The 21,773-nt window shown below is 39.9% G+C and overlaps 1 protein-coding gene across 1 annotated transcript in view; it reads right to left on the bottom strand.

Moving 5' to 3' along the window:
• The window catches only part of LOC107670182 (teneurin-2-like), a 613,574-nt gene that overhangs the window by 6,502 nt on the left and 585,299 nt on the right, over nt 1-21,773 (bottom strand). Inside the window, exons 20-31 of the mRNA XM_016462702.1 lie at nt 14,405-14,551; nt 13,649-13,859; nt 13,131-13,250; nt 12,097-12,358; nt 11,469-11,736; nt 8,705-8,848; nt 7,185-7,434; nt 5,728-5,748; nt 5,361-5,590; nt 3,141-3,295; nt 1,848-2,737; nt 945-1,120 (exon numbers count right to left, since the gene is read on the bottom strand). Coding sequence (XP_016318188.1) covers nt 945-1,120; nt 1,848-2,737; nt 3,141-3,295; nt 5,361-5,590; nt 5,728-5,748; nt 7,185-7,434; nt 8,705-8,848; nt 11,469-11,736; nt 12,097-12,358; nt 13,131-13,250; nt 13,649-13,859; nt 14,405-14,551 — 2,874 coding nt within the window. The remainder of the gene's footprint in view (nt 1-944; nt 1,121-1,847; nt 2,738-3,140; nt 3,296-5,360; nt 5,591-5,727; nt 5,749-7,184; nt 7,435-8,704; nt 8,849-11,468; nt 11,737-12,096; nt 12,359-13,130; nt 13,251-13,648; nt 13,860-14,404; nt 14,552-21,773) is intronic.

Here is a 21,773-nt window from a genome sequence, read left to right as displayed (position 1 = left end):
AACGAAACAAAATATTACACAACAAATTTTCAACATGACAACAACAGAACAAAACGACAACTACAAAAAAGGCTTGATTTATTTTGAACTCATGAAAGGGCTGCGGGGCATTCATCAGCTCAAAAACAGTCTGGCTGTCTTTCTTAAGATCATAAAAGATAACAAAGAGCAGTGCTTTGTTTATAACAAATGATGTGGAGCCTCAGATCCCTTTGTTTCAGAGTGCCACAAACATTTATTATGCTTCAGAACATCCACTATAAATAAATGACAAACCATGAAACTAATTTATGAGCAAAGGTACGTCCATAATTTGAGATAATATAGTTTATAATTTATATGGAACCTCTTAGAGGCGTTTAGTCAATTTATTATTCATCCCATAAGCGTGTCAAGGTTAGATTTAAATGCATGATCTGAGGAACGTTCTCTATGGATTAAATCCTCTGTAATCCATTCAAAAGGTTCCTCCCTCGTCCTGTGTTATGTCTGGTTGTATTGAAGTTTGAGTTTTTGGTTTAGTCTGCCATGGGAAGGAAGTAAAACATTTGTGCTCTCTCCCTCTGTCTTTCAGTCCTTTCATCTTAACAGCTGAAATAAGCTTTGGGACAGTGGGGTTTGTGATCGAGGACAGATGGAAGACAGTGAATATTTGCTTGGGATAAGGTAATGAATTTGTCTTGAATCATATGCATCACAGCAAAACACAACTGGAGCGCTAGGCATGGGAGAGAAAACAAATGCTGTTTCTGCACTGAATCTTATAGTACTTTGGCTTTGGCAGTACTTTTGTATCTTGTAAGTTTGTATGCACTGATATATAAAACAATTAATCTAAAAATGAAATGAAATATGAAACCAACCAAACTGAGCACAGAATCATTTACAAAATGATTTCTGAAACCCAAAATAGAAATTCAAAAAGGACTACTGAGCAGACATACCTTGCACAACAGTATAAGAGGCTTCTACCGACGAAAGATTAGTGATAACAGTGATGTCATCATCTCTGTTGGAGCTCTCAATGTCAATATTGATGGATTTTTCGATCTCCCTATGCAGACTTGTAACCATCCCCGTGGGGTACGTCACATTGGTTAGTCTCCCTTCACTGTCATACCTGAAAATAGACTAAATGTTAGCAAAAGTCATTTTAAAGTTCATATTTGAAACAATTATAATTGTGCTCAATCTTTGACCATCTCAAAAAAAAACTGTATCCTCTAGACAATCACTCCATAGAGGTTTTAGTGCTATCCCTGCCTATCTCTCTCTCTGTGTAACATTATATTAGGGAGCAGATCTGGATCCTGCCACAGATCTGTCACAGTCTGGCTGATGGCTGTGCCAGTGCAGTGGAGTGTGGGGAATTCTGCATTCTCAGGAGCAAGCTTGTGCTGTCCTGTTCCTGGAGATTACTTTCCTGCAGAGTGTTCCAACTCTAATCAAACACACCTGAAAAAGTTAATCAAGATCTTCAGGTTCCCTTGGAAATTATCCAGCGCTCTTTTCAAAGTCAAATAGATATTCCTACTGGATGTCGCTAGCTTTCAACCACAGTGTGTTCCATGACAAAAGTTTGGGGTTGGTAATATTTTTTTACTGTTTCTGAAGAAGTCTTTTAAGCTCAGGAAAACTATTATTAATGCTAAAAATGTCAAATAAATAAATAATTATATAATAATTATTATATATTTTAATTTTATATTAATTATAAAATAATTATATTATTCGGCTGATTGGAATGTGGAGACAATGCTATAGAAAACTTCTGTTAAGCGTTTCATGCATATACAAAAAATTAAATGTACAGGCAACATGTCATAAACAGAAACACAGCAACTTACTCATAAAAGGTTGTCCAGCCAGTCTCATCAGCCTTGGTGGCCAACAGGCCAGTGTTTCCATTGTATCCCAGCAGAACGATCTCCTGGTTGAGAGCAGAGATGGAGCGCAGGCTTCCTGCAGGATCCAGTCCCAGCGTAACCACCTGATTCTCAGGCTGCAGGATGAGCCTGAGCAGTCCCGCACCACCCTGCCCTGCCCCGTCCCTCCGCACTTTCACCGTATTATTGCAGTTATCCACCACTGTGGCCAGCTCTCCATCAGGGCCGTAGCTGAAGTTGTAGAGGGGCAGACCCGTCACAAGGCTGATGGTCTGTAGGTGGAGACCCTCCTCGTTAAACACATACAGCTCTTGTTTCTGAGGGGACGCAACCTCATATCGGCCCAGCGCTGAAGGCCCTGGTCGGTTAGTGCGCACAGCACGGATCCGAATGTTATTGAGGTCTGCAATGTAAAGCGTGCCATCCGGTGAGACGGCCAGAGACATGGGGGAGTTGAGGCTGGCATCTGTAGCGTATCCATCGTCTCCTGCAAAGCAGTTACAGTTGACGTCATTCTTGCAGTCGCACTCCGACGCAGCGCCAGCCAGAAGTGACATCTCTCCGTTGGTGCGAACTTGCCGAACACGGTTGATCTTCTTCTCGTCTGTCTCGGTGACGTAAAGCACACCTGTATGGGAGATGGCGATAGCCGTGGCGCTCTCCAGGGCGGAGTGGATGGCCAGTTTGCTAAGGGAATAGTCAATGCCAGGCACCTGGCAGTGCATGGGACGCCCCGCGATGATACTCACTTGGTGGTTTTCAGTGATGCGTAGGATAACGTTGTTCTCTAGTACATACAGAGAGTTATCCATGGGGTTTACTGCCAAGTCAGTGGGCCACTCCAAGCGTACCTGGGTAAAAAATAATTGAAAGTTTTTAAATTATACTCACTTGGTGGTTTTCAGTGATGCGTAGGATAACGTTGTTCTCTAGTACATACAGAGAGTTATCCATGGGGTTTACTGCCAAGTCGGTGGGCCACTCCAAGCGTACCTGGGTAAAAAATAATTGAAAGTTTTTAAATGAAGCTTTCAGATTAACCATGCACTTTTCTTGTATCATTTTCTGGGCTTCTGATCAAGTTTTTGCAAGCCTGCTAGATATGATTAATATTTGCATATCTGCACTTTCAACTCAGAGGGTCTGTTTTGAAGATTCAGGATTTAAAGGAGTAGATTTTATGATCAAATGAACCATCCAAGTTCCTGTTTCTGCCTGTGAGTAATTTATAACATGGGCTGTCGGCTTGCTGACCTGACTGACATCCATGCTGGAATCGCAGCTCAGTGGGCGCACAGCAGTGAGGTCATTGGCACCCAGGAGAGTAGAGATGATGCCGTTTTGATCCACCTTCCTAATCATGGTGGCATCCACAAAGTACATAAGCCCGTTTTTATCTACAGCAATACCTGAAAAGAGAAAAACAAACAGGTAAAGAGTCAAGCAGGAAGTTCAGGGGTGACAGACTCACAAACCCTTTGCCTGTCAGACTTGTTTAGCTTTGTCTTCTGCTGTTCTTAATGATCAGAGCAAGTGAATCTTTGATCTGGTTTCAACCTGTTCTAAGTTTATCTTCAGGCTCTGCTCAATTCGTCTTTCCCTCCCAAGCCGTCCTATATAAGCTAGCAAATAATACACGTCCATCAGGCGTCACTCCTGTGTAAACCCATCAATTTAATTAATTCCCTTACAAACTTAAGTAGTCAAGTTATCTACACCCTTATCAGACACCGAAGGCAGAGCAGACGAGAATATCTCAAAGCCCTGACAAGAAGATGCTCATAGAATGGACCTGTGTAGGTGTATGAAGCAGAGGGGTTTGAACAAAAAGACGAGGAGACAAAGAGGATGAAGGGAGAGACTGAGTGCACTTGACTGAGCCTTTTCACTGTGAAGTCATTTGGGAATCAGTAATGAGGCCTGTGTAGTCTGTCACCTCTCTACTCTCTCCCTCCAGAAGCTCAAATTCAACGTCACATACAGAAAATGTGACATCCTTGACAGTTTGGTGTCAGACTGGCTATTTTTTCCTTACACCAAACCTGGATTTCACTTTTAAGACCTGCTCTAACTTATCATTGTACCTTTATCTTTTCCTTTCACGCTGCTATATTTGTTTTTACTTGGATACGTTGTGCTTTAATTCCAGTCTGAACCGAATTCAATTTGATTGTCGAACTTTGAATTTGTGACCCATTATGTGTATGTGAAATACAGATTTAATAAGTTTAGATATTTCCTTGACAGTTTGGTGTCAGACTGGCTATTTTTTCCTTACACCAAACCTGGATTTCACTTTTAAGACCTGCTCTAACTTATCATTGTACCTTTATCTTTTCCTTTCTCGCTGCTATATTTGTTTTTACTTGGATACGTTGTGCTTTAATTCCAGTCTGAACCGAATTCAATTTGATTGTTGAACTTTGAATTTGTGACCCATTATGTGTATGTGAAATTCATAAAAACAGATTTAATAAGTTTAGATATTTTTTGAATGTTTATTTATCATTATCATTTATTTATTATCACTGGTCATTAACGCAAGAAACCATGAACTGGTATAAACCCAATAAAAATAATTTCAGTTTATATATAACACAAGCTAAAGAGAATCTCCGGAGGAAAATTTAATTGTTCAGTTGCTGCTCTTTCACGGTTCTGAGATCCGTTTCCTCAAAGTATCAACTTTGTCTCAGATGTTACTCCACTTTATGAGGAAAAAATAGACACAAATGAGACAACTGACATACAGTAATAGAGCATTCGATGAGAAATATTCAAGGTCATATCAAGATCTCTTGATTACAGAGTTTGGTGATATTGTAATATGTACAGTGTGAGACATTGTTGAGATTTCATCTTAAGACTTCTCCAAACATTTAGTTCACCCCTCTTAAACAAAAATTTGCATTCAAATCTGGAAGAAAAGATCTGTCACTACTTCCATTTCATCGTGACTTTAATCAGAACTCTTCCTCCTAAACTCACTAAGAACATCTGAAACATTCATCTGAAATATTCAATAGAACTTTTTCTTTCTACCTAAACACCAATGCTGTATAATACAGAAATATGCCCGCTTACAGCTCTGAACTGTAACATGAGAGTTAAAAGAGCACCACATTAAGTAACATTATCTTTGAGAAACAGACAGAGAGAGAGAGAATACCAAGAGACTCCGATAATCAAAGCCGGAGACTCGCACTCCCCATAGCACATTCAGAAATTAATTAATAGCTTAAGGTTGAATGTGATTGTGGAAGCAGCTGGAGGATAAGGCTCTTTTTATCCATGTAAGGTGTCACTGCTACAAAGGAAGCAGATGTAAAGACAGCCTGCAGAAACATTTCTTCACCTCAGACAGACACATGTGAAGACATTAGTGTGATTTCATCTGATGTGAAGGGGATAACCCTTGCAATAAGCAATAAGATCTAGCTTCTGTTTTGGTTTTCTTCAATGCTTCAACCTCACCTTTAGGGCTCATTAGAGTGGCTTCTACAGCTTTGCCCCCATCCCCGCACCTCTCGTCGAAGGGCAGGCACTGTTCTCCTGTGCCCGCCACCACATCGGCATTGTCGGCCAGCAGTCTTCCCCCTGTGAGCGATCGCACCTTGTAGATTCGCCGAGAATTTGTGTCAGAGATGAACAGAGCCCCAGAGACTGGGTCCACAGCCAAGAAGTACTTATGAGTCGGGTTGTTACTACGAAAAATGAGGTCATTACTAAGTCAGTGCTGCAATTACACAATTAGGCATAATCTGTTGCTCTATCGCTATATTTATATTCAGTGAATAATCCAATTTAAGTTAAAGAGAAAGAAATCAAGTTAAAGGCTCACCTGTGTCGAAAATCCTTATTTCTGTAAATGAAGAAAATAACAAGAATCACAATTATGATTCCAATATAATATGACAAAATATATATTGTATATTTTATTTAAGAGTAAACTGCCAAAAAAAAGAACAATTAAAGTTCCCCTATTATGGATTTTATTTAATTACCTTTCATGCAGTGTGTAACACAGCTCTAAGTGAATGAAAACATCCTGCAAAGTTTTAAATCTGAAAGTGCACCGTGTATAAAGTTATTGTCTCTCAAACGAAAGAGTCGACTCTGAATCATTGAATTAAGTCGTTTTTAAAACGAATCCCAAGCATTAGCATATTGCCCGCCCACTTGTTGGTCTTTTCTTGGTCTGAATGAAAATTCTAATTAATTCTTTGCCACTAGGTGCCGCTTTTGGAGAGGTAAAATAGCGGTTTCCCTACTAACGCTGTACACAAAGCAGCACTGCGCTCACAAACGCGGCTTTATCAGGCATGATGAAATGAAAATGAGACCAATCGGACCAATCACCGCAGATTAGCGTCACACAAAGGAGGGGTTTGGAAAAATTAATCGTTAAACGAATCGTTTGGGAGTCGTTGAGCAAATAATGTAAAATAAATGCATATTATAAGACAAAGTGTTTTTTGACCTTGCATGCATGTCAACCTGTTGTTGGGGACTCCCAAAACCAAAATATGAACCTTTCATTACCCATAATAGGGGCACTTTAAGTTGTGAGCAAAAGGCTATTCACACTAAGGACGATAACTATAATGAAAACTATATTAGCATCCACACCGATGCACAATAACATTCTGATTATTATAAGCATGTGCTGCAGTTTTGTCGTCTGCCACTTTAAAAGCAGGATGAATTCTAATTGGCTGCTAATGATTTATCATTAGCTGGAAAAATGAAAGTGATTCCAATTATTTTGCTCCCTTGAGCTGTTGTCATTATAGTTGTGGCGTGGACTCTGCTTTTCTTTCAAATTTAGAATGATTTTTTAAAACTGTATTAAATTATAATTAATTAGCATTATAGGGTAACCCTTTATTTTAAGGACCAGTACTCACTATTAACTAGTTGCTTATTAGCATGCATATTACTAGCATATTGGCTGTTTATTAGTACTTATGAAGCACATATTAATGCCTTATTCTGCATGACCATATTTTAGATCCCTTAAATCTAAAGTCTTATTAGCATGCATATTACTAGCATATTGGCTGTTTATTAGTACTTATGAAGCACATATTAATGCCTTATTCTGCAAGACCATATTTTAGATCCCTTAAATCTAAAAACAACCTTACTAACTATTATTAAGCAGCAACTTAGGAGTTTGAGGCAAAAGTCATAATTAATAGTGAGAATTGGACCTTAAAAAGTGTGAACCATAATTGTTATCATCCTGGGTGTGATTGGGCCTTAAAACAAAAGTCTCCTTTGGTCCTTTCTCAGTACCTGAGCTCCAGTATGCGTGTGGTATTGAGGTTGGGATAAACTCTGCGTACGAAATTCAAGTCTCCGACGTAGAGGCTGCCATCAATGCCTGCTGCCAGGGCTACAGGTGCCAACAGCTTATTTCCATCAGCCAGGCCATTACAGCTCGGGCAAGAGATGCTTCGTCGACGCCCATTACCCATGATGCTTGTGATGATGGGTGGCTGCTGGGACACAAAGATGTTCTCACCGCTGCCCTTATGAAGGATGCCTGGTGTCAGGTGAATAAAGAAACAATAACCATTTAAATGGAAAAAGAAAGTGCCATATTCAAAAGTCAATTTTTAGTAAAAGCTGTTTACCTGAGCCATTACAACTACATTTTTGGAGCATTACATTAAATTATTGATCAAAATGACAAGCTCTTCCACTGAAAGCAGCCAGGCATCACATCACATCAGACTTCCTGTGTCAGAGAGAGATGGCTCTCTCCTCGCCTCAAATCTCAGTCTCAGCTGGTCTGAGACTGGTCCAGAAAAGTTGTTTTAAGGTTTAATCTGTGAAAATTAAGGTTCTATTTTTAAGTGAGTATAATACTTATTACAGCTCACATAATTATCAAACCATTATCAAAGTTCAAATATTTATCAAATAATAACCACTTTTTTTTTTTTTAAGTACACTATATTACTTTGGTAAGATTTAATATTTAAAAGAAGCCTCTTATGCTCATCAAGGCTGCATTTATTTGATAAAAATACAGTAAATACAGTAATATTGTGGAATATTACAATTTAAAATAACAGTTTTTTATGTAAATATCTATTAAAATGTGAACTTTTCTTGTGATGGAAAAGTTGAATTTTCAGCAGCCATTACTCCAGTCTTGGAAACCGTGATAGATAGAAAGAAAGAAAGGCATTTATTTGAAATCTTTCATAAACTCTCTCTCTATAGTAAGTGCATCATATACTATAACTATATTACTTGTCTAACACGTCACAATGTGTCTTATTTCATCATGGGATCAAGTGAGCCAGGACTGCCACTCATGCCCCTCAAACAAACACACACACACACACACACACACGTCTGGTTTGCTATCCTTGTGGGGACTCTCCATAGGCGTAATGGTTTTTCTACTGTACAGACCGTATATTCTATTGCCCTACACCTAAACCTAGCCCTTACAGGAAACCTGCATTTTTAGATTTTCAAAAAACTTCAAAAAATGTGATTTATAATCTTGTTTCCTCATGGGGACCTAAAAAATGTCCTCACAAGGTGAAAATTCCACCTGAACCTACCCTTTACAGGAAACTTTCTGCATTTTTAGATTTTCAAAACACTTAATTCTGTGTGATTTATAATCTTGTTTCCTCATGGGGACCTAAAAAATGTCCCCACAAGGTGAAAATGTACTGGTATTACTATACTTGTTGGGACATTTGGTCCCCATAACATAGTGAATACCAGTACACACACACACAAAGACAAAAACTGGTGCATTTTGCCCCTGTACAAGAACATGAGGCTCATACCACTGCGCAGGTTGAGTATATGGTGTTTGTCCAGAGACCATCCGCCCAGATTGGAAGGTTCCAGCTCATAGCCTTGAAGCATAGCCGTCCTCTTCTCCCACAGCACTAGACTAGGACATGATTCATATTCATACCCCACAGAGACTTGGGGACAAAGAGAGAGAGAAGGGGGGGGGTGTATACACAAAATGTATCAAAACAGCATTTAATTAACTACATGACAGGCCAATATTAGAGATGATTAATTTACATACAATGCAAGCAGATTGGTTGGGGAGTCTAGCTGGGAAACAGTGAGGAAGAATATAAATATTTATTTGAAAACCACATGCTAAATTAAAAGCCAGAACATTTAGAGAAACAATAAAAATTCAGCACTTAGAGATACACATAGGAGGCAACTGTTAGCTATAAATGACCCTGCAACAATCATCACAACATTTCTCTTTCCAGCTTTGTGGACTGCTGGGCAGAAGTAGGACATATAGGGTTCTGGGCAAGCCTTCACAAATCACCACAGCTTGGGTGCTTTCACAACCACAAAGCACCTCGGTAAAGTGTGAACGTGATTTGTTCAGACACCCCGTGGCTGGACATGACTTCAGCTTTCACTTCTTCAACAGAATCTGTGATCTGTGCTGCTGCCACAGGGTCATTGCAAGATCCGTGTTTCCACAAAAAATTTGCTTCTAGTTCTTGAAAAGTGGAGCACAACTCCATGAATCCATTAGCATAAATATATATGGAGATATACCGATGAGGCAGGTGAGAATTTATAGCTGTGTTGACGCGAGTGGGACTGTGGGTACCTCAAAATATAAATGAAAAAGATGTAGAGAGCTGGAAGGTAGACAGGCTGAGAAAGCAGCGGAAAGACAAAGAGAGATTAGTGGGTGTTATAAGGAGGTCACACTAGACTGAGTGCTGTTCTCTGCGTGTCCCTTGGCTCACTGCGGCTGCTCTCTGAACCTGTGCGTTTCTCTGACAGGGATGGTCAGGCTGAATGATCTTTGGGTCCTACGTTCACACGCATGAGCTCAAATCCTGTCTGATGTGTTAACTCTCACTATGTTCAGTCAGAGTGACCGATTACCCATGCCTGCTTAACTGGTGTGTGTCCTGGATGCTGAACCATCATTAAACTCGGCCAGGGTCCCAAATGAACACCCGTCAAGCGCCAAACGTGGATAAATTTAAAATCTGACGGGTGAATTTCACAGTGTCACAAGCCAATCTGGAGGGTGACAGTTTTTAAAATTTTTTTTTAGAATGGATTAGTTGGTTTTGTGTGTTGTGATGTGGAGAACATCTGTCAGTAACGTCACTTAAGGTAGTGAAAAGCATGTTTGTATGATAAGATGAATTTGAAAAATGGTGAAAGCACACAACCCAAGCTGTTCAAAGCATGAGAGCACTTTACATTAACCGTTTCAAAAGAGGCTTATAAGAGGAGAGTTTAATGTGGGCCGGGTACCATGTCAAGTGCTGACAGAGTGCTTGTGCCGTTTAATGTGCTTGAGAGATGTATTTAATGCATTTGCCAGTGCATAACTTATATTTTACTGTTATATTCCTTTTCTGTCAATGTTCTGAACTGAAAGTCATGCCTATTTCCATTGCGCCAAACTTTGTATTTACAGTAGTGATGGACCAAATTTAAGTTTTTAACTGAAACAACAAAACCAAAAATGTAAGTTTCAATTTAGCAGAAAACCAAAACTAGAAATAAAGTTTAATGAACAATTACTCAATATATTCACTAATCAACACTCAAAAACTGAGCTGTATATAACATTTAAACTGCACATAAGGCTAACTATCGAGCTACTGACACTGAATGGGTTTCCTGAGGTAAATGTAACATTAAGTGACATTGCTTACAAGCTGTTTTATTGATGTCTTTCTATGTTTGAAACACTAATTGGAGATTAAATTAGACTTAATATTTCAGTAACCGTTTCTTTCAACAAACCTTCTGATCATCGTTTACTTTGTGTTATAACTAGTAATAAAGAGGAAGAAAATCGGTTCACGTGCTGCTTGAACTGAGGAGGCTACAGTGATGTGTCACATTTAAGAGCTTCAAAATGACATTTGTTTGTTTACATTTCATTATAAAATTGGCAGAATTTCATACCAAAATGAACTAAGCAAAAAGCGGTTCAACTGAAAACAGCGTAGACTCAGGGTACGTTTACATGACAACGATGTACTAAAAATGAAAATGTTTTTCCTTTGCGTTTTTGAAAAGTTTCATATACAGATGACATCACTATCAAAACGATTCCCATTCACATGGATCCACAAAAATTAATAAAACGCTGTATTATGCATGCCAGGCCAGTAATTGATGATGTCACTTTGTAAAAAACACCACGTGTCTGCACACAAAACGCTGTTGTCATGTAAATGATCTTTGTTCATCAAAACGAAGATCGATTAAAAACTAGAAATCGATAGCCCTAGCATCCACACAGCTGACATTTTTTCCCGTTGTAGATTATTCACAGTGTGAGCACAAAATAGACACTGACACAGTCAAAACGCGTCATCGCAAAGTGCTAGTAATTACCGAATATGAATGTTTTTCAGTAAGCATGTGCTCATAGACATCAACCAATATATTTTTTGATAAAATATTTGCTTGGAGGTCAAAATAATTATATTTTCATAAGAACAGTAAATGTAATGGGATAATACCATTGGAGCATGTGTGCTAATAAATAAGCCACGCATCCAGTCACAATCAATCATGTGTGCTTACCCACTGCATCAGAAAGGCCGTAGACACGCTGACCGTATGCATCGGTCTTGTCCCAGATAAAGGTGTAGGCGAGGTTGGGTGAAGCGTGGAACCACTTCTGGAAGAGATGGCCCTCCACGGCAACCATCAGATGGACTTTGACCAGGCTGAGTGGCACCACGGCTTGAGTCATGGTGATCTTGAGCAAGGAGCGGTAACCTGAGGTCCGTGAACTCAGGTGACAGAGCTTCAGACTGGTGCCAGGAATCTCTAGCTGCTCATGCAGAACCTGGCAGATAGATACAGGAATTACTTTTCTGTCATAGGAAAAGGGTATTTTCAAACAAGAAAAGGAAATGATTAGCAAGGTCAGAGGGTGGAAGAAAGACTGAGAGGAAGGAGAAATGCAAAAAAAGAGTATAATTAGAGTGAAATGGTTGATGAGGGATGACCTGTGAGTTTCGTCAGGTTAACAACCTGTCAACTAATTTAATGACCAGAGAGAGTGGTGAAGGAACATGAATAAAGTGAAAAAGAGCAATATTTGGGATTTGAGTGAAGACTAATTGAAGAATCCCATCAGTACAAAACGCATTAATCTGCTAATTACAGTAATGAAGGTTTCAAGGAAGTGGGGCTCTCATCACACCTGTGTCTCTGGAATGATGGACCTCTCTCCTGGCCTGGAACTGAAGAAAGAGGAAAGGGGGGAGGCCACCACCACAGGATCAGGCCTCACAAAGCCGCTGAGGTCACAGCTCGGGATTGTGTTCTCTTCTGTCTTCAACATCAGAGTGTCCATGGCATAGAAAATGTTCCATGGGAGCCACACTGTGCGCTCTTGACTCAAAAATGGAGCCCGCTCGAATCGGAGGGTGAGAGAGGCTCCACCATTGGCAATGAGGTCAAATCTAATGACACAGAGCAAAAGGAAGTGGGAAAGGCAAACAGAGAGCAAAAAAACAAACAAAACCAAAAACAAATATGTACTTGTGTTATTCTCCGTTATTAATAGCACCATTACATTCTGAATGCTTTTACCATTAAAAATGCCATTTCGCTGGGAGGGATAATTAATTGTTTTGATAGATTGCAGTCATTTAGATGGAAAGACTGAGTTTACTCAGCTCTAAATGAATCTAATAAAGATTTGTTCAGTTAGCATGTAGCTCTCTAAATCACTAGAAGCTTATGTAAACAAGTAAGTCACAAAATAAAGCTCGGCGGCAGAAATAATCAAAGTGTTTCAGAGGGGAAAGGGTTGTTTGTTGCTTGAATGATCGGCTTGGATGTGTAGGTACCAGGGTTGGGCAAAACTCAGAATTGAAGAATTGGCTTCCTTTCAGTTCATGAGTGTGAATTTGAATTGAAATGGCCACAAGACACCTGTCTGTCTGTCCATCCATCCATCCATCCATCCATCCATCCATCCATCCAATAAACCTTGAAATCTTAAGCATTTTAAAACATTTTTTCACAACATTTAAACAAGGCTGTCAAGCCAACATTCAAAGTTTGACTTTATAAACTGCTTTTCTAGATACAAAATTGAGTTACATTCAAATTTAAATTGCATTTTGTCATTCAGTTTGCTTCCTCACTTCTCAGTTGAAGTACAATTTAAAAAGCAAGTCAATTCTTTGCGCACAACCCTGGTTGGGATGAGTACTACGGTAAACTTACGTTCCATCCTGGCGTGTGAGGGTGTAGCCGTACTGCGGGTACTTCACAAACGACACATTAACTCCCACCAGTGGGGTTCCATCTGTTGTCACCACCTGACCTCTGATCAGTGATGCCAGACTGGAGAACACAAACAAGAAGACATCAGCTGCTCGATAACCAATAAATCCAAAGCGATACCATCAATCCAACAACAAATTTCCATAAAAAATCCCATAAATTTCCCGTTAGTCAACACATCTGTCAGTCTTTCCAAGAAATACAGTAGAAAGAGACAGGAAGATGTTGTAGCACCACTGACAACAATCAATACAGTTCCTCAAAAATAGCTCGGGGGTTACAAAATAACACAGAACTGACAATAACTATCCCAGCACTCAATTTTCTCTCAACAGATATAGCATAAGTTGTGTGCACTTCAGTGGATATTTCATTTTTCTTCTACCGTACAATGCAAGAGACATGACATTTACCAACCCAGCAGGTAGGAAGTTGTCGTGCGCAGTAAAGCAAGTTACCTTGCGTTAAATGGATTGTCTGCAGGGATTATATGCGTGCTGTCCCGGCCCACTAGCATCTTGACACGGTCATAGAAGGAGCGGACTTTCTGCTCAGGGTGCTGGCCCTGCTGAATGACCTGTAAGGGATCCCTGGACCCTCTACAAAGTGGACTGTTCTGGCAGGGACTTTGGATACAGCAGTCTGGATCCATACAGTCAGTCAGACCATCTAGAAGAAAGGAAACAGTGGTGTGATGAGTAATGCCATATTATGATGGTGCACAATCAATCAGAGCTGCCTAGGGCTGCAAAAGATTTCTCTCTTCATCTGCTTCTCTGTCGAAAAAAATCTGATAAACAAGAGGTGTTTCATCAAAGTGTTCTTGTACATTTTGAACACAAAGATGTTGGATTTAAATTTCGTCTCTGTTCCAGTATTCATTTACCAAAGAGATCGAAAAGTGCTTTCTTCTTTCCCTCACCTTTAGGATTTGAATTAAATCACATACTACAGAACATCGGACTTGCTTTTTTAAATCCATCATTTCAGATAAAAGCCAACAGTCTAGCTCTAGTTATTTTCTGAGAGAAAGGTTAGCTTATTCCTATGAAATTTACACGAATTGTGAAAAAAGGGTATAGATACAAACAAAAAGTTGCCACATCTCTTTATAATTGCATATTAAGCTCCAGAACCACAAACGACTGAATGTACTAAACAGTCACTCTAATCCCATTAGAGCATGAAATACAATAAAACAAAAGATCTCTCACCTCCTTCATTGTCTTTGTTGTCTGCACATGAAGTCTCCATGGCGACATTGCAGCCGCTGCCTCTCCATCCAGTCTTGCACTCACAGTGCCAGCTGTTTTGACCCAGCAGACACTGTCCATTTCCATTACATCGGTTCGGACAGCCATCTGCAAGAGCCATAAAGAGAAGGAAGATGGATTTAGAGAGGCCGAAAACCATCACGCCAGTCATCAGAGCACTATCAATGATTGTGACCAAAAGTTTGAAAACAAGCTAGAAATAGTTTCCAGAGTTATTAGTGTCCAGGTTATGTGGGTATACATTTTTGTACATTTTCAGACATCGATTTTGACAATCAACTTTTTGTTCAGTTGATTATTAGCCCTACTTTTGAATTTGTACTGAAACAAAATTAGAAGATGAGAACAATTTAAAAAACGGCCATTGTTTGCACCTGTTTAATGCAATATTATACAAACAGCTGTGAGACAGCACACAAAGCATATTAACAAAAACTGCAGACATTATCCAGACAATCAAAATGGACTGCCACAAATGAACACGAAATGCAAATTAGAATCATCCTTTGTTAATACGTATCTAGATTTTCAAACTACAGGCAGACACGCATCAGTGCTCACACACAAACATATCTGCCTCCAATGCGCTCAATGCCCATCTGAGGGGATGAAGTATATGAAAAGCATTACTATTCACACCTCAAATCAGTTCAAACTCTGAGAGCAATTACATTATCTTCGGTAGTCTCCACTGATAGCCGCTGTTGGTAGCAAATGAATTTATCAGAACACATCCATTCAGGAGGGGATATTTGTAAAGAGCACATACACTCTCCGACTGTTCATTTACAGTAGCTGATTTGATTTGTCTGGATAGAGAGCAATGCTCTCATGTAAGAATGTGGTTAGGACTGACCGAATCTACAGATCAGATTAGAATGCCTTTTTAGTACGAGGTACGAGCCTGTGTGTGTGTGAGAACCAAAGACTTTTGAATAAGAACATAGTGTGGGAGAATATAAAGGCGTAGAATTATACTTATTCTAAAGACATTTTCAAGACAGAAAAAAAGTGCTTTGATAAATATATCAAGTTTTTGGAGTGAAGTGTGGCGTGTGTGTGGGTGTTTAATGTATCCGGTTAGGGGATAAACAGCCTTCCTAAAAGACAAAAGGCAGAAATCAATCTTGTCACAACAGCTTTGAGAAGAGCGTGGATTGATGTGAATGTTTTAAGGAAGCTCTCTCTGGTAGAGGCAGAGACTGAGATGAAAAAACACAAAGAGAAATGAAAAGGCTAAGCACTATTCTCCTTTAGCCACACCAGTCCATAATTAAGCACCCTAGAGACATGACCTGACATTTCCGAGTCATCAGGAGTTTAGTGTAAATAAAACATGCGTTCTAAAATTCTCAGCACTGCCGTGGGCATCATCTCTTACCTCGCCGTAAAACGAAAACCACGCTGCGACCTCACACTGTGTCATCAGAAACCATTGCTGGTGCCCCAGAGTTCAATCTCTAACAGTTAACACTTCTGTTAGTGTGTCACAGCCTCCGCTTATGGTTACCCTGGAAACACAGCCTTTTGGTCGGAGCCAATTTCCTTCATCACAAAGCTATATAGCATTATTGGCAGCTGACCAAGCGCAGGTGACACTTCAGATGATTTGTGATGAGTGAAATGAAATGGCCTCGACCAGAGGAGTGTGAAAACCCAGCATGCACTGGAACGCATTCATCCATTGTGACTCAAATCAAATGTTGCTTTAATTAATGTAATTCTCAATGTCTGGGGTCCTTGGGATGCCACATTAACAGGCTGCTATGCATCGACTGTCACTCAATATTGAGCTGAGAGGAAAGTCACTTAGCAACGATTGCCTTTTAAATGGAGCTGCCATTTTAAGCAGCCAAATACATATGAAACACCAGGACAGCAAAATCTATGGCGACCATTGATCTTCCTCATTGGGCAGCACTGAGCAGGGCCCCTCTTTCATGCCAAAGGCCAGTCGATTCTCAGAACCCTAACTAGAATAAAGTGGGATTTCACAAACTATTAAGCCACCTGGCTAAAGTAATGTGGGTTGACTCTATTGTAATCTACTTAAAAAGGAACTGAGATTGCCTTGAGTTATGGGTCAGCGCACACGGTATGTTTTCACAGACATTTTCAACTTCTCCCTCTCATGTAAATTGTTTCTGCACTGTCTGCAGCACGCTCCCAAGAATTTCACTCACCAAGGCACATGTGCTGTGGTGATGTGACAATAAAAGTGACTTTGACTTTGACTTTGAGAGAGGTACGCAAAGGTGAGATGGGGAAAGAAGCATGCTGCATAGCAACAGTCAGTGGTTGATGGATGGAGAGATGGATAGAAAGAGACATAGATTGGTGGAAAGGGAAAAAACTGCAAAAAAAGAACAGGCAAAGAAAGAAAGAAAGAAAGAAAAAGGAGAAATAAATGTCTTAAAGGATGGAAGGGATATCACGGAGGAGAAAGAACGTGTGGAAGAGAAATCTAGTCCTCCACCTAACTATCCTGTCCACTTTAAAGGTCATAAAATAAAGGTTAGATTCATAAATCCTCCAAATTCACCTTAGGAAGAGACAGATAAAGTCCCACAGGGAGTGAGCACCTACTGCATAAAACGCCCTGTCTGGATTTTCCTCGCCTATAGTGTTCCATGTATTACTACAAAGTCAAATAACATCCTAAATTTCAGCATGGGAATAGTTGAACATTTACACTCAAATGGTTTCTGAACTTCAGCAGAGATAGGGTAATGTCCTGTGCACGCTGAACAAGTTCTCACAGAGGCCTAAAGTGTTTGCAAAACCTGTTTGGAAACATTCATTTTAACAGTTAAACATTTTTCTGCAATTTCTGTTTGGTTTGACAAATTTTGCAGAAATGTGCACTGCAGCGTTAACAGCTGTCATTCCTTAAAAGGATATCCAGATGTACAGGTAAAGTACAGGTAAAGGTAATGCTTCTTTACCTAGGGTGGGCGTGGTTTCCACCCATGAGCCAATCATGTGTTTGATCAAGTGCAACTCACTTCCACTTAGTATGCCCTAGCATACAAAGTCCATGCCTCCAGCGGTCATTCATCTGCAATCATTTCGGCCAATTAGAGATGTGAATAATAAACTATATATACTATTGTCACTAGCTCTTGTGCCAGACTTGCTCCTGTCCAATGATGCATGCACACTCAGGTGATCACTGTGGGCCCTGCGGTTAAACTCCTTGTTATCCTGCTCTCCCTGCAAACACACCGCACTCCCCTTCTCAGAAAAGCACACACACTCCTGCCCCTCCATTAGTATTCATCCTATGAGTTGGAACTCAGGCAGGCACTGAGACAAAGTCATTACCATGCCTCCTGTGGTCCTGCACCCTGTGTGCTGAAATATGCACATTTAAAACGTTGCTCACTGCTCCTGACCCACTCTGCACCAACAGCTCATGAAATTTCACATTTATCTTAGGATCCACTCCCTCCCGATCCCTTTACTCGTAGTAGTGATCTATATCCCTCAGGTAGAGCAAAATCTACTTGATCTTTGTCTCCACTCCGCAGTGTCCTCTGTAATTTAGCTCTTTTGTCTGAAGCAGACTTGATGGAAGTGTAGGATGACTTGCCTCCTGCGTCGCTGTTCTGTGCAAACATAAAGGCAGACTCAAAACAGACTGCTAGGAGCTAGTGTGTCCTGGTGTGTGCTGCTCTGCCTCTAGTTGATACTGCAGTCTACTTAAATGCAAGCATTCCCATTATGCTTAGAGTCATGTAGTTGACCCAGCTCTGCTCCTTTAAAAGTTGAAGGGAATGGGGGTGGTGTACTGTAGTGGTTCCAGCTCAAGTCTATTAACTCGAAGTTTGTCGGTTCCAACTGGCTCAAGAAGCCATCACTATTGTACTCTCGAGCAAGGCTCTTAACCTCATGTTACTCCAGAGAGACTGGTCCTTTAATACGTTTATGGTGCCATTTTATGGCATCATTGCTTCAAAGATGCAGAAATAAATCCTACCTATCAAAAGAAAGACTTTTAGGTTACTGTTAGACTCATAAACAAACACTCAAGTATGCAAACGCATTTGCTCAGCCAATGCATTGCAAAAGTGTGGTGCTGTTGTGCATAGTTAAGGTTCCTGCATTACAGCGGTGGTAACAAAGCTTATTACTCAGGAGGACACGACAGAATTAACTTGAAATGTCATTAAACCAAATGTGTTCTTTTCAGTTAGCTAGTTAAAAACAAGTTATAAGATCTAACTGGCTCTGCAAGATTATTTTCAAACTGTTGCTCCGTCTTGATTGGCAGACCTCACAGACCTGTAAGACTGGCTGGTTGTGACAACATGGCAATCACTTGAATCATGAATCTTCGTGTCATGCTGACATTGCAAGATTACCATCCAATTACCAAGTTAACATTAATGAGCCAAGCCATTGCCAAGTAGGATTCATAAAGTCCTAAGTACAGTAGACACACTGAGCTGTACCATGATGATTTGGGCCAGCTAGGGGGAGTTGTGCAGTTAAATCTCACTCCCCTTGCCCTCAAGAGGCACTAGCAGCTGACACTAGAGATTTCAGTCTTCAGCATCCTTGTTAGTGTGCCTGCCTCCCAATGCTGGCTGCTCCCGGTTTGAGCCCTGCTCAGAGTTGGTCGCGCAGAACCGGTTGCATTGGCATTGAGATTTATTATTATATGTCATGAATTGCGCTTTGACTCAATCATCAACTTGAGCAAAACATTTATCCCCAGCTTACTGGGGATAAGTCATGGTAGACATTTAAAGGGGTCATATGATGCCCATTTTCCACAAGTTGATATGATTCTTTAGGGTCTTAATGAAAAGTCTGGTACATAGTTTGGTATGGTAGTGTAAAAACAAATTTTTTTACCCTGTCAAAAACAGTTATTTTCAGATCAAGCCGTTTTTGTAGCATTTCCCTTTAAATGTTAATGAGCTCTGGTGACTCACACAGACAGGCATCTGAGATCGGCTCGATTTGAGAAAGGGGGAAAGATTTAACGAGATTAAAAAAAAAAAAAACACCGGGTGGATTTTTATCATTATAGGGTGGTTGTGTACACACACTGCCAACACACATTTCAGTTCAAACAACTTGTAAAAGTGCATGTTAGCACCCTATGACCCCTTTAAGATGTCTGCTTACTGACTACTAACATGGACAATCTAATGCAGGGGTGTCAAACTCAATTCCTGGAGGGCCGGAGCCCTGCAGAGTTTTGTTCCAACCCTGCTCCAACACACTTACCATGTGTTCAAATAAGGACTTGATTGGTTGGATCAGGTGTGTTTAATTAGGGTTGAATCTAATCTCTGCAGGGCTCTGGCCCTCCAGGAATTGAGTTTGACGACTCTGCTCTAATGTATAGTATTACCCCACATTCTGAATAATTGAAATGTCATAAGTGGCTCAAGACAGATTGGAGACTTTTGTAGCTCAGTTAATGCTGTTGGAGAGGGACATTTAAAAAGCAACAAGGTGCAAAATAGATGATTACAGCTATACTATTATCATCTGACAACAAGAATAAAAACACACACACTGAAGAACACAGACTAGTACTATGAACCTACTCGACACGACATTCTACTCCACCACGGCTACTCTACAAAAAAAAGCACACAGTCGTTATGCAGCCAAGCTATCAGAGGCGGGGGGGGTTGCTCACGACCAGACTAAAGTGCAGCTAGCACTAGTCACAGTACGACGATGTACAATACCTTCAATACTCCCATCCCAAAAGTCTGCATCAGAGAGGACATTCGGAGGGAACAAAAATGTGTCATAACAAGAAGACAAATGAATACATGTGTTGCATTTGAGTCAGTTAAAAACAGAGGAATTCTGAGAAATAAAAATGGAAACTGAAGATGGAAGCCATTTACAAGGCTTTTTTAGCCTACAGAAAGAGTTTGATGACAATAAGCAGACAGACTTCCTGTTGTGGCGTACAATGGGGAGAAGGATTAAAGGCAAAGCACTTTCAGTCTTTGTCGCTCATGTCATCTTTGGAGTGACAGACAAACATGCACACACACATCCACAGATGATAAGAGAAAGGAAAACTCTGACTTCTGAGTCTATTTTTGAGAGAAAGAAAGGTGTGACTTATCAAGGTGAAGACGCCTGTACCTTTCATCAGTCGCTGCTACTCCGCAAGGACTGTTCATTACCCAGCAGCCCACACATCTGCCTCTGCTGTGTGAGGCATGATCAAACTCAACTAAGTCTGTTCTCAGTCCAACACAAGACAGAGGAACAGTCTACTACTGCGTGCAACAATGAAAAAGTATTTAGGAGCTCCAGTGCGACTGCCCTGATCAGCATACTTGTGTTTGACCTCAGGGGAGCTTCAAAGTTTTCTACTCACAACGTGATTTTACAGCATTGAGTAATGTATCACAGACATATTTGTTGATTCCTTGAACCACTCACCTCATTATAACAAGCAAAGTGTAGACACAATGTAAATCAGTGTAGAAAGCTTTGTTGACTATAAAGGAACTTTGTGAGATTGCGATGAACTAAGGTGAGTAGCAGCTTTTAATGATTATTAAAGGAGTTTGCTAATATGATATTGATTTACTACAACAGTTCAATAAACAAGAAGTTAATATTAAGTGATTTACATGAATTGACTACAACGCCTGATTTTGCTCTATTTCGTCAACAAAAATATTTTCAAACAAAGTCATAGCTGATCCGCTGCGCATCTCCAAACAAACACAGTGGTGTTTCATTTATGAATGAACGTGCATTTTTAAACAAATCTAGTGAGTCAATGATTCAATTACCCATTCATAAAGACAGTCACTTGCTTCATTCCTGAATGAATCAGCCGTTCGAATGAATCAATTGAATGAATGATTCAGTGATAAAATCAGTGACTTGCTGTCACCTACTGGCAGTTTTAGTTTCATTTTTAAAATATCATTTTAGTTATTTAAATCATTTAATATTTCTATATTCCAAATTTTATATTTAAAACATTAATCTCAACATGAATTTATGAATTTAATTGCACTCATCCCACCTCTGAGCCTCATTAAACGTCTGTAAATATACCTACAAGCCACTTTTGTGTTCTTCTGTGCCACCTCTGTAGTGCAAATTAATTTTGTTGATGTTGATTTCATTTAATTAGTAACTTTTCTTATTCTACTTGTTCTTATTCTATGGTTTTATCTAGAATTTTTAAAAAGCTTAAAATATAATTTTTTAAACATTTGACATAAAAGATTACATACTTTTAATAAAGTTAGAAAAATGCCATTACAAAGGTAAAAACAAAATTCCACTGTAAATCACTTTAAGGAGT

This window comes from Sinocyclocheilus anshuiensis, unplaced genomic scaffold (assembly GCF_001515605.1).
Source record: "Sinocyclocheilus anshuiensis isolate Anshui unplaced genomic scaffold, SAMN03320099.WGS_v1.1 scaffold640, whole genome shotgun sequence".
Lineage (NCBI taxonomy): Eukaryota > Metazoa > Chordata > Actinopteri > Cypriniformes > Cyprinidae > Sinocyclocheilus > Sinocyclocheilus anshuiensis.
The sequence above is the reverse complement of the archived record's forward strand: the minus strand, read 5'-3'. Positions and strand labels throughout refer to the sequence as shown.